Source organism: Triplophysa rosa, linkage group LG16 (assembly GCF_024868665.1).
Source record: "Triplophysa rosa linkage group LG16, Trosa_1v2, whole genome shotgun sequence".
Classification (NCBI taxonomy): domain Eukaryota; kingdom Metazoa; phylum Chordata; class Actinopteri; order Cypriniformes; family Nemacheilidae; genus Triplophysa; species Triplophysa rosa.
The window spans coordinates 4,159,872-4,176,238 of record NC_079905.1 but is presented as its reverse complement, the minus strand read 5'-3'; the positions used below and the strand labels follow the sequence as shown (position 1 = coordinate 4,176,238).

At 35.8% G+C, this 16,367-nt stretch overlaps 1 protein-coding gene across 6 annotated transcripts; it reads right to left on the bottom strand.

The window, feature by feature from the left end:
* Nucleotides 1-757: 757 nt before the first annotated feature.
* On the bottom strand, nt 758-16,106 carry LOC130566846 (nuclear GTPase SLIP-GC-like). Of its 6 annotated transcripts, none has more exons than XM_057354643.1 (21): nt 15,728-16,106; nt 11,872-12,080; nt 11,737-11,794; nt 11,356-11,432; nt 10,854-10,901; nt 9,472-9,580; nt 9,171-9,390; nt 8,888-9,082; nt 5,963-6,157; nt 5,685-5,863; nt 5,544-5,586; nt 5,103-5,186; nt 4,369-4,459; nt 4,137-4,273; nt 3,870-4,031; nt 3,305-3,468; nt 2,582-2,705; nt 1,993-2,101; nt 1,567-1,700; nt 1,342-1,426; nt 758-1,209 (listed from the first exon to the last, which is right to left on the bottom strand). In XM_057354643.1, the coding sequence occupies exons 2-21, from the start codon at nt 12,071-12,073 to the stop codon at nt 1,163-1,165; spliced, it is 2,463 nt and encodes an 820-aa protein (XP_057210626.1). In that variant the 5' UTR covers nt 12,074-12,080; nt 15,728-16,106; the 3' UTR covers nt 758-1,162. The 6 variants fall into 6 exon arrangements, with proteins under 6 accessions (XP_057210626.1, XP_057210622.1, XP_057210623.1 ...); XM_057354639.1 differs by lacking the exon at nt 15,728-16,106 and adding an exon at nt 12,901-14,023; XM_057354640.1 differs by lacking the exon at nt 15,728-16,106 and adding an exon at nt 12,901-14,023 and having other exon boundaries at nt 1,567-1,697.
* Between the last annotated feature and the right edge of the window lie 261 nt (nt 16,107-16,367).

Sequence of the window (16,367 nt, the reverse complement as noted above, 5' to 3'; positions counted from 1 at the left end):
CATTCAACAACAGACGGAACAAAACAGACATGTGTTGGACCCAACAGGGTGTGCGATAGGGCCCTCTGTGTCAAAACATTTTTGTTTCCCTAAAGAATCTTTTAGTGAATGTTTCATATTTTTATAGACTAGAAAAACCTGTTTTACAAAGGTTTTGTTTAATTGCAGTACCAAAAGATCTAATGGTAGAATAAGAAAAGACGTCATTTACTGGACTAAACAGGTTTTTGTGTCATTCACCACAACAACAGCATGACTTGAATTGGCGTATTTAAACATTTACATATTTCTTTGCATTTAGCTCTCTGTTTGCCCTTAGGCTTATGTGCATGGAGGTCACAATAGGCTGCTGTCTGTTTGCCATCCCCTATTATATTTATGAGAAAGTACAGATTGTATAGGCTTTTTTGCGTCTGTTCTTTTAAAGCTTTTGTTTGGTTATGTTCATGTGTTTTGAAATGTTTATATTTTTGAATGGTTGGATCAAACATGGACATAGTTTAAATTAGCCTATAGTGTTCTAGATTAATTTAAACCAATGATTGGGTTTGTTCATATTTTACCCAAGAATGGGCTTAAACAACTCGTGCGTGTTGTTTAAGCAACATCACACGAATGCACTTTGAGAAATGAACGTAAAATAACATTTAAGACGGTTTCTACGCAACATTTTATAAATGAGGCCCAAGATCTCTGTTCTGATCAACCATGAAGCGGATACAGAGAGGCAGGGAAGAACATGAGGCAAGAGACAATGTCATGTTGAATAAAAGAAAAAATGTTTTATTAAATAGTCTGAGTTATACCTTAATGCTCAATGCTCAGTCTGAATTTTTAAAAATACGGTTTCAAAACATTTTCTTGTGACATAAAGAGCCTTGAGATGGAAACCATTGGGAACCCATACTTGTCTTGACAAAATGGCTTGTAAATATAATGGAATTAATGATAAGTGAATTAATAAAAAGTGAAATGAAACGAAATAAATTACTTGAAAATAAATTACATTTACATTTATGTATTTGGCAGATGCTTTTATCTTACAGTGCATTTTAATCTATTCATGTTTTTGTATGTACTCTCAAGATACTTGGACTGAGATTATTGGACTAGTTTTGATTGGTCATTGGACCTATTGGGAGGTTTTCTCGAAAAGAACCAGCTATTGGTTGAACAGTTCCTCCATCTCTTGAATCTCTCTGGAGACATCTAGACAAAACACATGATGAATTTCAGCTGAAACACACCTCAGTATTTTTGCTTATTCTGAATAGTCATCAATTCAAAATAATAACTCATTACTAATGATTTTATTTTTACTTTCATGAAATTGTTTCTTACCCAACAGAGTGATTTTGCTGGTTTGTGAAAGCAAGCGCTCCATTGATCTCTTCAGCTCTGATTCAAGAGTTGTCATTACATGCAGCTGTGTGTGCACAAGATAGTAAGGAAGGTGCAGTATACAGTACATATAGTATATTTATTCATTTAAATGTTATGTAACACACTCATCAGCCAGTATCTGTAACATTTATTATTCCCATTCATGGCAAAAATAAAAAATACCTTCAATTCGTTGAATGCCTCAAGTGCTTTCACTTTTCCCTCATTGAACATTTTATGATTTAACTGTTCAATCGTTTTTATTATGACTTTCTCCATCCTCTGCATGGCTCCATCTCCTGTCTCCTCTGCAGCTGCTGAAGAAAACAACGTTTCATATTCATTCATGTTCTTTCACATAAAGAAACATCAGAACATTAACAATAAAACACCAGGATAAAAGTGACATCATCACTTTAATTGTCTTACATGTAACAAAAAAAAAACATGTGGAAAATGTCATAAGGAGTGACAATTAAAATAAAATTATAGTAAGAAAATGTAACTGTATAATTAGGTCTTAAAATAATTCAATTTTCATATTTAACTCTATTCAGACAAGTAATAAAACCTGTGTCTGTGTTTATGTGGATATCAATGGTGGTTTACTCTTGTAGCCAGGAGCCATTTGCCTCCGAATGGTTGTTTGGACTGAAGAGTAGATTTCCTTCTTCTTCTCTACGATGACTCTGCTGAGTGATGCCTTCAGTTTGGTTTCCTGTTAGAGGGTTCAGAGTAATAATGTTTAAACAACGCAAATGTGCCCAAAACTTTCTCCAGCTTTTTCAAACAAGCCAAGACACACCATTCTTATAGCCTATACTACAGCCCACAAATGCCATTTTAGAACTGGTCTTACACTTTTTCATAATTCTGCATCAGTCTTTTGTATGCTTGCTATCAGTGTTTTAAGGGAAAATCTTATTTGACTTGATCACTGTTTTCGATATATTCTTGTACTGGCTGCAGAGATTCTTGTATACAGGTTAGGCATTTTTGCGCATCAGTCATGTATGTGAATAAACTTTCTTCTCTTGGAAAAAAGGGAAATGTGTTCTCTCAGTGTATTTTCTTTAGTAGAATAATTTCTCTGACAGTGTGCATCAAAAAACAGGTGTCAGGAAAATAAGAGGTAAGTGTAGAGGTACAACTAAAGGGGTTTGGATAAAGAACAAATACACTGGACAACAGCACTCACCTGTGATTTGATAACGATTTGAATAGCGTGTAGCATGGGTGATGTTGGGGAGAAAGACTGGATGATGCTGAACTTGTCAAGCTTGTCTTGCATTGATTTCACTGTTTTGTCATTATCATCAACACTGGAGCAATGAAAAATAAAACGAAACAAAAAAGTTGAATTTGATTAAAATATTGCAGACATAAATAATCTGTTTATCTTTATCACTGAACGTTAGTTAATAGTGACCAGAAACGTGCATCCAGTTGAATCACTCCTACAACATTTTACTTTGATCTGAGAATTTTCACAAACACCAATAAACGATCATGTTCTGCCCTTTTCATAAGTTTCTGTATATTAAGGTAGTATCGCTCGAGTAGGAGTGTAATATAGCTCTATATCAGCATGGCTGTGATTAGTCCATAGGCACTAGGCTGAGTACAGGAGATAATCACAGTCATGCTGATATAGAGCCATATCACACGACTACGAGAGCAATATTGCATTTATACAACAGTTTGATGGCACAAGTGTGTACAGTAGATAAATCAAAAACAACATTGGAGTGTCTTTTAAACCCTCCGGTTTTTAAAGGAAATGGGGAACTACTAGAGAACTAGAAAAAACTGATGTATAATTAAATATATTGTTGAGCCAACATTGGTAAATTGTATTGATAACATTTCTTAATTAACTAAGGGGAGACGCTTGCATATGATATGAAGAAGAGGAACGTACGGAAACATCAATACAAACTCCTTATTGATGTTGTCATACATGTGTTTGGTCAAAAACTTGTTTAAATCTAAAGGTTCATTCCAGTTTCTTGGCCAGTAGAATCCTCCTCTCACACACATGGCCCGAAAAATTTTGTGGAATCCGCAGTTATTTTTTGGTCGAACCTGAAAGAAAACTGCTGTTAGAAAGCAAAAATCTGCATCACTGTCAGAAAAAAGGTTTAAAATTATGTAACTTTTCTGTGGCTAGGGGTGTACCCTTAAAAGGTTCCCTTTTGCACCTTTAAGGGTATACAACACATAAAATGTTTTCCTTTTTTTAAGACCCCAAGGACCTGTTGGGCACCAGTTAAATATTAGGGATAGGCCTACAAAACATTTAACTCTCCTTTAAGTCCTAAGGGTACAATAATGTACCCAAAAAGATACAACATTATATTACTGTATGTTTTATATACTGTACCTGTAAAGGTACAAAAAAGAATCTTAGAGTACCACCCAGTGACAGAAATGGTACAATATTAAACCTTTATTATGCACAATTTTCACAATCAAACTCGACTTACAGATAATAACATGTCATGTGTGGTATTAACACTCCATCTCACTGATTCTTCTACACCCTTTGAGAGACATCGGCTCAGATTCTGATAAAGTGCCCCAAAATGACCATCCAACACCTTCAGTTCCTTCTCTATGTTCTTCTGCAGATCCTCAATGACTTTTATCTTATTAAAACACACAATAATACAAAAATGTGAATTACAGAATTAATGTAAATATTTCTTTCTAAACAGAATTGCACGCAAATTATCAGTAAATCTGATTCATACCATGTTTTTATCTTTATCCAGTTGGACACTTTGGATCAAGGACAAAACTCCTTTTGCTTCATTGATATAATCTCTGTTGAGTTTTTGGTTGATGCTCTTGTTAAGGTTTATGAGGATTTCCATCAGTTTTGGGATCTCTACAAGATCATTGTAATGTATTCCATTATTTAAATAATGAGAATATTTCAGAATAATAAAACGGCACACTTTCTTTGTATGATAGGTACAGTACCTGTTTCAGAAGGTTCCAGGTGTGAATTTTCATCAAAATATGCGGTGGAGCTTACAGTGAAAACATCAATGATGAATCGTTCCTTTGATTCCTGCAAATTAAAAATAAAACATCACACAATTAAACACCGCCAACAACACACTCAAAAACTCTTCCGTCAAAATCAAACTTTAAATGACACACCAAACTCGAGAAACACAGACTGTTTCATATCCTATAACCTAATCATATAACACACAGATCAATTTTACAACACTATTACAAAATTCAGAAAATATAGGCCCAGTTTTACAGACAAGCCTTATCTTAAACCAGGATAATACCTTAGTTAAATTAGGATATTTAATTGCTTTTATAAAAAATAAACATTACTGGTGCATCTCTGAGAAAACAATGACACTAGCATTTTAGGAAATGTGAGGGAAAGTTATTTTTAGTTAAGACAGCACAAACATTCATTTTAGTCTTGGACTAGCCTCAAGCCTTGTCTGTGAAACCTGATGGAGTATTTAACCAAAATATAAGCCAATCAGATACAATCACTATAAGGTATAAGACAGCATCAATGTATGTCAATGCAAGAAACAAAATTCTTATATTGATATAATCATCTTACAAGAAGATAATAATTATACATGTACTCAAAAGGGAAAGGTTAATCAAGTTAATCAAACAAGAACTATAGAGAACCATAGATTACAAATGCTATATATACTGAATATATATATACATACCTCACTTTTAGAATTTTTCAATTTTTGTTCTATTGCTTTCTTTGCAAGGTCATTTCTGTGCAGTATGCACTTCGTTCTTGCATCCTAAACAACATTCAAAACATTAGAGATTGTAGAAAAACATGTGAATGAAATTTCTGTATAATACAAATATTTTTATGTGATTCAGTAAAGTACTAATAACTAATAAGTTTTGCACTCAGTACATTTATTAACTGAACATCATATGATTTTCTAATTCTGTCACAAGTGCAGTAATTGTTAAAGAACAATCTTTGTCAGACTGAGAATCATACCTACAACAAACAATAATGTATTGTGATTTATTAAACAGCCAATGACAGCTGATATTTAAAAAGACACATTAAATGTTCACTTCTTAAGAAATAAAAGTCTATCAATGAAGTAAATAATACAACAAGCTATAGTTTTCTCATTTACCAAACCATATCCTGGAATCTGGGCCTCAGTAAGTTTTGTAGATCTAAATAAAAATTCAGAGTAAATACAGAAGTCAATATTTTATAGTCATTCTAGTTTACTGTGCAAAGTTGCAGTTTAATGACAATGACTTATTGTAACCTGAGATATTCTGCTGGTTTGATGTCATCAGTTTTAGTACAGATGAAGTTTATGTGTTTGCATTCTCCACCAGGTCCCAAGTCTTCAATACAGTGCTCTAATATTCCCCAGGGGTCTCTGTCTGTAACCGCTCGCTTGATGTCACTTACAATCCACACAGCAGAGCACTCTCTTATTTTCTAAAATATATATATATAAACAGAGTAAAATATCATTATCTTTACCTCATTAACTTTCCTGTTAAAAATGTTTTTCCAAAAAATATTGTAAATGTTTACAGTTTTCCAGAGGTCATCTCTGATCTTGTTGCAGTCTCCAGTCCCAGGAATATCAACAAGGACAATGTGCTCCAAGAGTTCATAACAGTTTGGGATCTTGATCGTCACACACTTCACAAGCGGCCAGTAACAGCCACCAGAATTTGCTAAATTATGTTCTACGTAATGACTAACACACCCGACAAACTCAGAGGGCTGTTTAGAAAAAGGAAAAGAAATAGATTTAGAAGTTCAATTTACTTAAAGTTTGATTTCAATAATATTTTTATGTGGTATGCATTTTATAAGAAGCAACTCCGACTCTATGGAAGCATATTGTAGCCATTTTCAATTTGAAATGCAATATGCAAAATGGCAATGCAGTATGTAAAATGACAATTCAATTGTGTATTTAAATATACATTTTAAATAGCATATGTGCAACATTATGTGCAAAATGAAAATAAATATTCAATAATATAAATTACATTTGTCAGTTTCTACACTAGTGTTCCTACACTATATGTTATTTAAATGGATATTTTTAACGCTCATTAAGTTGCAAAATAAAAATGAAAATGCATTCCCCGGATTTATTATGTTTAACATAGTCAAGCAAAACTGTAGAAAAATTCAAATTCAAATGTTATTTTCCCTAAATGCATTAACATTAACAGGTTGAATTTACACACAGCACGTTGCAGGGCCGGCGCCAAGGGGGGGCACTTGCGGGCCATGCCCCCCCCCCAACGGGGTGGTGGTGCCCCCCACGACACAGTTTTAAATTCATGTAATGCATACTGAAAATAATTAATAAAAAGTTTTAACGTTTAAAGAACTTTAAGCAAAGTGGAAATGAAAATGGTAGCCTAGCCTACGTTTTTACTTTGTAAAAAAGATTAATCTAGTCCGGTTGTTGTGATGATGCGTCATTACGCAACGTATTAATGTATGTATACGTGTGGAGGGAAGCCGCTAGCAATTAGCAAAGTTACAGTCGCTCGATGCTTCACAAACGGAAGGCTCAGTTAGTTCAGCTTTGGAAAAGGAAAATTTACAACCGAATGGAAGGACACAGTTTTAAGGAGGTTAATGTTCGCACGTGGCGCCTTCAGCTTTTTTAAAAGGTATGTGTGTTTCATTACTTTTAGCAAGCCTTGGTGCGAAGGAGCATTATATCACAGCAGGTTAGAATTGTCAACCTGTTGTTTTTGTTGTGACTGTGTGTGCTAATATTGTTTAATTTGTGTTATTCTTGTTCACTTGTACGGAAAATAGCATCATGCACAAGTTGTAAGTGTGCCCTTGCACAAATGTGACCCTGGATCACAAAACCAGTCTTAAGTAGCAGGGGAACATTTTTAGTAAAAGACAAAAATACATTGTGTGGGTCAAAATTATCGATTTTTCATTTATGCCAAAAATCATTAGGATATTAAGTAAAGATCATGTTCCATGAAGATATTTTGTAAATTTCCTACCTTAAATATATAAAAACTTTATTTTTGTGAGTGGATGGTCTGCCACAGTGCCCCTGATTAACAACTTCAAAGGCAATTTTCTCAATATTTAGATTTTTTGCGCTCTCAGATTCCTGAGTTTTAAACGGTTGTATCTCAGCCAGATATTGTCCTATCCTAACAACTCACACGTCAATAGAAAGCTTATTTATTCAGCTTTCAGATTATGTAAAAATCTCAATTTTGAAAAATTGACCCATAAGACTGGTTTTGTTGTCTAGGGTCACAAATGTGGTAGTTTTGACTTTTTTTGTATTAATGATGTTGATTGTGTGCCCTCCCACTCGGAGCCACTTGCCCCCCTGTTGGTCGTGGTCTGGCGCCGACTCTAGCGCGTTGGGTGTTGCAAAATTCAATGTGGACTTGAAAATGCATGTCGAGCTGGCCACGCCCCCTCCCCCGATACTGCATCGTTCGTTCCATATGACTCTCTCTGCGTTCCATTCCGAAGTGATCATCCCTATGCCCTATTCCCTTCAAAGGGTAAAGCTCTTGATGTAAAAAACGCAATTGTATCTCTTAATATGTACTTTTAAAGAAACAAAACAAAGAAACAATAAAAACAAAGTCATTGTCTCTTTATTTGGAGTGACGTTTTGTGTGGTGTCTCCTTACGAAAAGGTACTTCGGGGGGCGGTATATCCCGTTTGGAACGCACCGTCTATGCACGATCGCTTCCGCGTTTTGTCTCAGTCCGCTCGGTTACATTTTCATTCAAGATGCACCTCGGATTACGGTCAACGACGTGAGTATTATTATTAAACACTACATCATACATCGACAACCCAAAAGGGGAAAGGCTTCAGCCTATCCGTTTCAAGCTACATCCACAAATATGGAAAAAACCTCATTCAACTTTTGTACATATACTCGAGGCATTCAACAATGCTCAGCTGTAGTGCTGTCGGTTTGCTGAAATTTCACTTCCTGCCCTTCATCAGCAGTTTACGCTAGTGACGTGTGTAACCGGTCCTACTCGCCCCGCTCTGCGCGGGCCTCGAACCGACGTCGGCCCGGATGGGAGACGGGCGCTCTAACGAGGAGGCTAAAGACCGCAGTCTCTGTTGGTCGGGGAGTGAGGTTTACACACTGCACAGCTCTTCACTAGCTGGCCTCCGTTACACGTGCAAATGGGGGTGGAAGTTAGGATGATTCTAAGGGCCCTCACATTTAAGGGAGCCCTTCATTGACGGTCTAAGGGGGAAATCGTGAATGGACCAAGACCCAGCCAAAAATTTGGTCAGGGGGCCCAGAAGAGCTAGCGGCGCGCCTGCATGCAAACAACCTATATTTAGAGGTGAACCCGTTTTGAATCATGAAAATTAAGTGATTTTGCACTGGGGTGTACACACTTCTTTTCTTTATTGCATTTACATGCATCATATTTTCCATTTTAAATATGAAATATTTAACCTTTGTAACTTACGCTACTGCTTGATATTTTCGTCTTTCCAGTGGTCAAAACATTGTCAATTTCAGTATATTTGTCATCTCTCTTCAGCTCCTCTAATGTTTTATTCTCAGCATCAGCTCCATACAGGGCAATGATCCTTTCTTTGAAAATGTCCGTTAATTGGTTATCCTCACCTTTATCCGGTGAAGCAATCTCATTTTCCCATTCCTGCAAGAGCACACATCATAAATCCATTATTTCTGTCTGTTTTGAGTAGGTATATCTAACTAAACATACAGTATTTAAATGAGCAAACCTCTTTAGAAATGAATTCAATCTCTGCTATGTAGTTGGAGTCATTCAGATTTGCCTCCACCTGAATTATAACAGCTGTACACGCACCAAAACCACCAGATGGCAGTAAAAACTGTTCTCCCAGTACTGCGTTCAATAAAGAGCTTTTCCCTTCTCCTGTCCTTCCAAAAATCCCAATGGTTGCCTTCTTTCTGTCTTTATCCAACTTTGAAATGGCATCTCTGTACATCATGACAGATGCCACATATTAGAAAACTGCTGTCAAAATTGCAAAAGAATCATAAATATTTTTTAACACTTACAGAATGTGGGTTTTTATTGTATTAATGGTGTTGTCTTTGCCCTGGGTGGCCTGAACTTTTAATTTAATTCTTTCCATGATCCGCTTTGCTGTCTTCCATGGGACCATATCTGTGTTCCATGAGGGGAAGATTTATAATAGAAAAGATTAAATAGATAATTAACAACAATACAGATAATTAACAACAGTACATTATGCATGATGGGAGTGAGTAGTTAGGACAAGTATGAGCACCAACATCCATTGAGAGAGTTTAAGGGGTGGTTTCCTGTACAAGTCTTAAAACTACAGCCCTAGACTAAAATAAATATTAGAGCTACAGTATATCTAACTGAAAATAGCTTGCGCTGACATTACTTGCCATTTTGTCTCAAAATGCACACAAATAATGTTTTTAATGTTTTTTTTGTAAGGCATGTGTGTAAAACCTAATTAACCTAAATGTTCTCATTTAACTAATGCCTAGTCCTGGTTTAATCTGATCCCTGTCCAAGAAACTGCCCCTACTAAAAAAAAGGAATTTTGCTGCTTGTCCAATTTACTTATTTAAGTTGTAAATTGTTCATTTAAGTTAAGTTTTTTTTGTCACAACACGATACATTTTTTAATATTCAGTCATGTAACTTGATCAATTTAATGTTGGGACTACATGAATTATTTGTGTTGTGTTAACTTATAATTGTTACAACTGAGGATTTATATTTCCCAGCATGCTTTGCATAAGACTGCATTTTGTATTGTTTTATGTGTTTTTCAGTCAAGAACACTTGTTAGTGTTTAATGTTCATTTATCTTTGAGATTTAGAAGTGTTACATTTTTCAATTTTACTTTCTGTTTCTAGTTAAAGATCAATAAAAATTTTGTGTCACACCACTTAAAAATATTTATGTTGAGAATGATGAATAAAAATATGAAACGTTAACATATAAAAATCATGTCTGTATTAATTGGGCAACTTGAACATGGATAAATAAATAAAAACATAGATACATTTAAAAAACATAACTTTATTATGTGCAACCGCTGTACATATTTTTTATGTTAATCCAACAGATTTTTTTCAGTGCAAGTGTTTAAAATGAAGAGCGACATGTACAATAAGGATGGTGCAGTTACCGTTCAAGACAGACATATGAACTAAGTAAATAAGCGAAATAAAATACATTTAGTATTTTAGTGAGCGTCCCAAGTTCAACTAACTACTCACCCCTACCTCCATGACCTCTTCAAAAGTAATTGTCAGATAAATACCCATGTACAGTATGCCTATGTGATGTGCCAACTAACCGGAAGTGACTAAATTTCTAATATAAAAGAATTTCATTCTGTTCTACATATTTCTATGTTTTGTACAGCAAGTGTTAAATTCAGAATTGACTTGCCTTTGATCAGCAGTGACTGTGACTCATCATCACGTTTTCTTTTAACACCTGTCAAAGAATTATACATAGTATACGGTATAAAGTAGTATACAATAGTATATAAAATAATATTAAATTGTTTCCTAAATGACAAGCTATAACACAAGCTAGCAAACATAAATGATTAATTTTATGAAAAAAATGTACCTTGAGTGACTGTGGTGTTGAGTGTTGATGTAACAGAAAAAAACATGGGAAGTGTGAAATGGATTAAACACATTGGTTTAACTAGTTTTTAATTCACTCTGAATGGGGTGGGGGTCTCGGGGGGACTGAATCCCACTTTCATTGTTGTTATTTACTATTGTTATTTAATAGTTTTGATTCATTGACGAAGTCACCCTACACTTTTAAACAAGCCAGCAGATCTGTACTGTTGTCAAACAATAACATTTTTACACTTGAGAAGTAAAAAAGATTAGACCAAATTTAACTGATTCTTAGAAAGAAAATGTTATCTCACCAAAGGTTTGAGTGGATTGTGATGTCAGCAGTGTGGATGGATTTATTGCTGTTTGGTTTTCAAGAGAGGTAGAGGGCCTAAATATACATACATATATATTGTAAATAAAATACATAGCATTATATCATTTAAAGCATATGTTGGCAATAAATAATATAAACTTAAAGAATCAAACTGTTTATTATATTGCGAAGTATGGTTGAGAAGTAGTTAAGTTTAAGGTGGGTGGGATTAAAGGGATCCAAAATAAAGCGAATGTAATGCCTAATAAACACCTAATTAGTGGCGTAAGCTTCATTCTAATGTTCGCTAACAATACTGTTGTTCAGTTGTTTCAAACATGATCTTGATGAAACTGTTGCCTGTTAGGTAAATGTTTACCTATCTTTCTGTGCTTTTACAAGTTCCTCTTGTTTCTTTATAGCCTCCTCAAAAGTATCTGCAGAAAGACAGCAAAAATGTGTGTAAATATGAATTATGAAACATGAATACAATTAAAAGACCAGACTGTGTTACCATCTTCTGCATGGAAGATTATGTTTAACATATCCCATGGTTTTCCTGCTGTTGAAGGTTCAAGCCTGTCTCTAACAGCTTCCATTAACTTCTCTGGTGATCTGAATGGGGGCCAGTGGCATTGTGTCTTGTCTGTGTTTAACCATTTTGATGGTGTTACCATCACTTCATCTGTATCTTGCAAGGTAACAACAGCATACATAGCTGACCTAGTGGAAAACGTAGACAGAATATTTAGATATTTAAACCCAGTTCTGTTTGATACAAGTTGTCATAATTAAAGGGGTCATATGGCGCGAATATGTGTTTTTCTGTGTCTTTGGTGTGTTATAAGTTGCCCATGCATGTATTAGACACGTAAAATTGTAAAAATTTAAGTGTCGGAACAAAGATGCATTCTATCTAAAAGCGAATGCTCACCCAGACCTGCCTGAAACGCCTCGTGTAACCACACCCCCACAAATCCACGTCAGTTTGTGGTATGAGTTGATTAAGACCGCCCAAATGTATACGTAAGGTGGGCGTACCTGTCAGTACAATTGAAGAGGAACCTGATGTTCCAAATATGGTAAGAGGCGTTACATTTCCGTCATTTAAATTTACCGTCAATGCTTGCAGTATTCGACCAATCACTACGCTCTGGTTAACTGGCCAATCATAGCACACCTCGCTTTTAAGAGTGATGAGCTTTGTAAAATATCCTCGCGTTTCAGAGAGGCGGGGCAAAGAGGAGATACAAACATGCACGGTATGTGGAAAATACAGTGTTTTTGAACTTTAAATCGTGTATACACATTGCATTACATCTAAAACAAACAATAATATTAGTTTTAGCCGTGTCATATGACCCCTTTAAATCAAATTGTGCAGTACAGAAAATTAAAAAGCCTCACACAGGCCTTCTAATGGTAATGTGGTTTACATAAGACCTTTCTGTACTGATATTAGCCAAACGGACAAAATTAACCTGTATATACTGCATTTATGTGGCAACATTAGTGAAACCTTTCAAACTGAATGATTAATTACATTTCGCATGTAGCTGGTGGCAAAGAAGAGAAATTGATGACATCATCACTTTCATAACTTTCTGCTCCATCCGTCTGTCTATCAACATTTCCTCTGTGTAACATCACTATGTCATATTCTTCGTCAGTTCTGTTTGTTACAATAGCATGTACCCTATCTTGGTCCTCAGGTGGAAAGCAAACTATCACACTTAGTTTGAAAATAAAAAACACATGCTTTTCTAAATGCTGAAACAGCTGTGAGGCGTAGCATTTTAGTGCTAATGTTATGAGTACTGGAGTCAAAGGACAGCCCTGACATGGCACAGACGTGTCCTCTACATTTCCAACAAGGTTTTCCGCAGCACGGAAGTCCTGAAACAAATTTGGATTTGACTGTCTTTGCCTGTCCAACTCTTCCCTAATATAACCCAGCACTGTCTGAGTGTGAAGTGTTTTGGGAGTGATCAGGACAGTAACGGACTCTTTTGGTATCCGTCCCTCTGACTGAGACTCCAGGAAGTCTTCTAGACGTCTTGCTAGAATAGTTGCGATGAGGATGTAGTCAACGTTAAAGAAGTGTTGACTGTTGTCATGTGGACTTCTCACAGATTCATTGAAACGTCTCTCTGAGCAGTTAAATGTGCCACTGAGGATCCGGTTATAGAGCATCTTCATGTATGGAATTACAACTTGAATGTTCTCTTTATAGAAGGAAGCTGGAATGCCGTCTGGTCTTGGCGTGTCTGACACTTGAAGGGAATGTACAGCTGAGACAATGTCAACCTCACTGAGTTCACTTTCTTGAACCGATGATGAAGCCGTCATCTCTATCCCTAAATGATTTTTATGACTGAGCAGTTGAGAGAGTGATTGTATTTGGAGATTCTTCTGTGGAGTGTCTGTGGAGACGTTGCATATCTTCAAAACCAAAGGCTGATGGTCGGGTCTCTCTAAAGCTCTGATGTCACAACTTGTGACACGCCACATACATTCTTCTGGAGTAAAGAAGTAATCCAGTCTCGAGGAAACGTTGCCTCTGTGGAATGTATAATTCTGCTTTACAGGATGTTTTCTTCTCCAGATGTCCACCAGCTGAAGAGACGTCATAAACTTTTTCACACAGGAAAACAGATTAAAATGAATTCGGTTAAAAATAACTTTGTTGAAATAACAATTCTTGTCAATAAAGGGGTTGAGAACAGTGTTGAAATCTCCACCAATCACAAGCAACCCTGTGGTCATCGACTGCAGGTATCTTGAAAGTTTTTCAAGGGTTTCTGTGTCAGTTTGGTGGTTATAAACACTAACAAGTGTGTAGAGCTGACCCTTCAGTTTACATTTTAACACAACATAACCTCCACAGTTATCCTTTTCAACACTGATGCATTCAAAGTCTAATGTTTTCATAACAAGTATAGCTGTGCCTTTTTGGGATGGGGTGTACTTTGTATAGAAACTGCGCCACTCATCTTCTGTTATGATTTGATCATCTCCTTCCCCAATGTGCGTCTCTTGTAAGAAAACAACATCAGTGTCACAAAGTTCTGTAAATTTCTGAAATCTTTGTTCTCTGAGTCCATTAACATTCCAAGTGATGAATTTTATTGTTTCTTTAGCCATTAGCAGATCATTCATCAAAAACTTTAGATCCATATTTGAGTTCCCTGTCAAAACAAAAAAGTAAGGGAGGATAGGAAGTAGGAACAATGTGTAAATGAATGCATTGAGTTGTGAAAATACAATAAGAGAAAGTGATACTATGGTTGTATGAATGGTTTCAGCGTGGTTTATTGAAATGCTACTGTGCAAACATTTTTCTTATTACATGACAAGCTTTTTACATGGTTATCAGCATTAAAAGGTAATAATAATTTCTGCTTTTTGCAGTGCAAATTTGGTTTTGATGAATGAAAATAACTATATGGTTTTGTCAGTGAATGTGTGTGTGTGCGTGCGTGCATGCGTGCGTGCGTGTGCGCGTGAGAGAGAAACTGCTACTTGTTTAATGCTGAAAACAGGCTTTACCAAAACATTTCTGATTTGAGTCATCCATCTGTATCAAGCTCGCTAAATATTTAATGTCTGAATTCATGTTAAAAATCCGTTTTATTAAGGGCCGCTGGCATGAATTGTACACATGATGGACCAGTAGTGGAGCGTTCTTGGAGTGAATACCACAATGACTTTTTGAAAATCTGCTCCTCACTCCATTCAAAATGATGCCGCTCCGCTCATATAGTCTGTGCTAGACAGATAGGGAAAACTCAACACTTCATGTTGACAAATCATTTAAAAAGCAAATTGCAAAGCAATTTGATTCAAGTTGACAAATCCTTTTTTAAGAATTTATGTATGTCAAGTACAGTAATCATAATAAAACAGTCAAAAGATATTTGAGCTTGATTGATCATATTTTTACAGAAACATCGTACACGTTTCTGCGACAATTGAACACTTAAAGTTTGTTTCCTGAACCATTTCTGTACAATTGCAGCACAAGTGAAAGAATTACAAAAGTTACAACTTACCCCATGTGTGGGGTTAATTGTAACAAACAGAAAGATTCTGTTTGAACTCACAAATAACACAATATTATTCAATCTATGAACTATGTCAAACATCCGTGTTACAATGAATCCTGTGCTAGTTTGTGCCCTTCTCACCCCACAACACACCACAGTATTCTTATTACACTTGGGTTTTTTTCATGGCAATCTGTTTGCATGCTTTTCTTTCCTTTTACAGGTTAATCAGATGGATTTTACATCATTACTTTTTAGAAGACATTATTTACCCTTACTTTCAAACTACCTTTTAGTACAAAACTAATGTAATGGAAGAGTTACCTTGTCAGGGCGATGTCTGTGTGAAATGACGTTGCTGTTGATTCAGATTTTGTCTAGCCACACCAGGATTTAACCGTAGGGGTGCGGCCACAAAGACAGAACTGGTATAGGACTGAACATGTTGAAACCTGTTTATTGTCTTGTTGTTTACTGTAAATCTTATGTTTTAACCCTCATATTTTTCATTTTGTTCATTCTCTTCCTTGCTTGCTTCAGCTTTAATCCTGGAAACATGGCCTGCTATACTACCAGTACTGTTTAGGGTGTTGACAAAATGTTTAAATGCTCTCCTACTTTTAAGTCGCTTTGGATAAAAGCGTCTGCCAAATGTAAAAACACACAACAAAGAGTTTTGACCTCAGCACTAATCAGAAAGTCACAGTTCGAGTTTATCAACAAAGTTGTTTTTCAATATCAGGCTCTATCATGCTTATTGTGAATAACAAACTAATTGAAAAATGGCATAGACATCATTCATATTACTTTTTTGGCTGAAGAAAATGAATGGTAAACATACTTGTCTCTATCAGCTCTCTAGTTCAGTAGTCAGTTCACTGATCAGGACTCTGTGGTAAAATCACTTACAGTGCACTGAAGTATTTGCTCCCTTGAAAATCCCGCAGTGCAAGGCAAAGTCCAG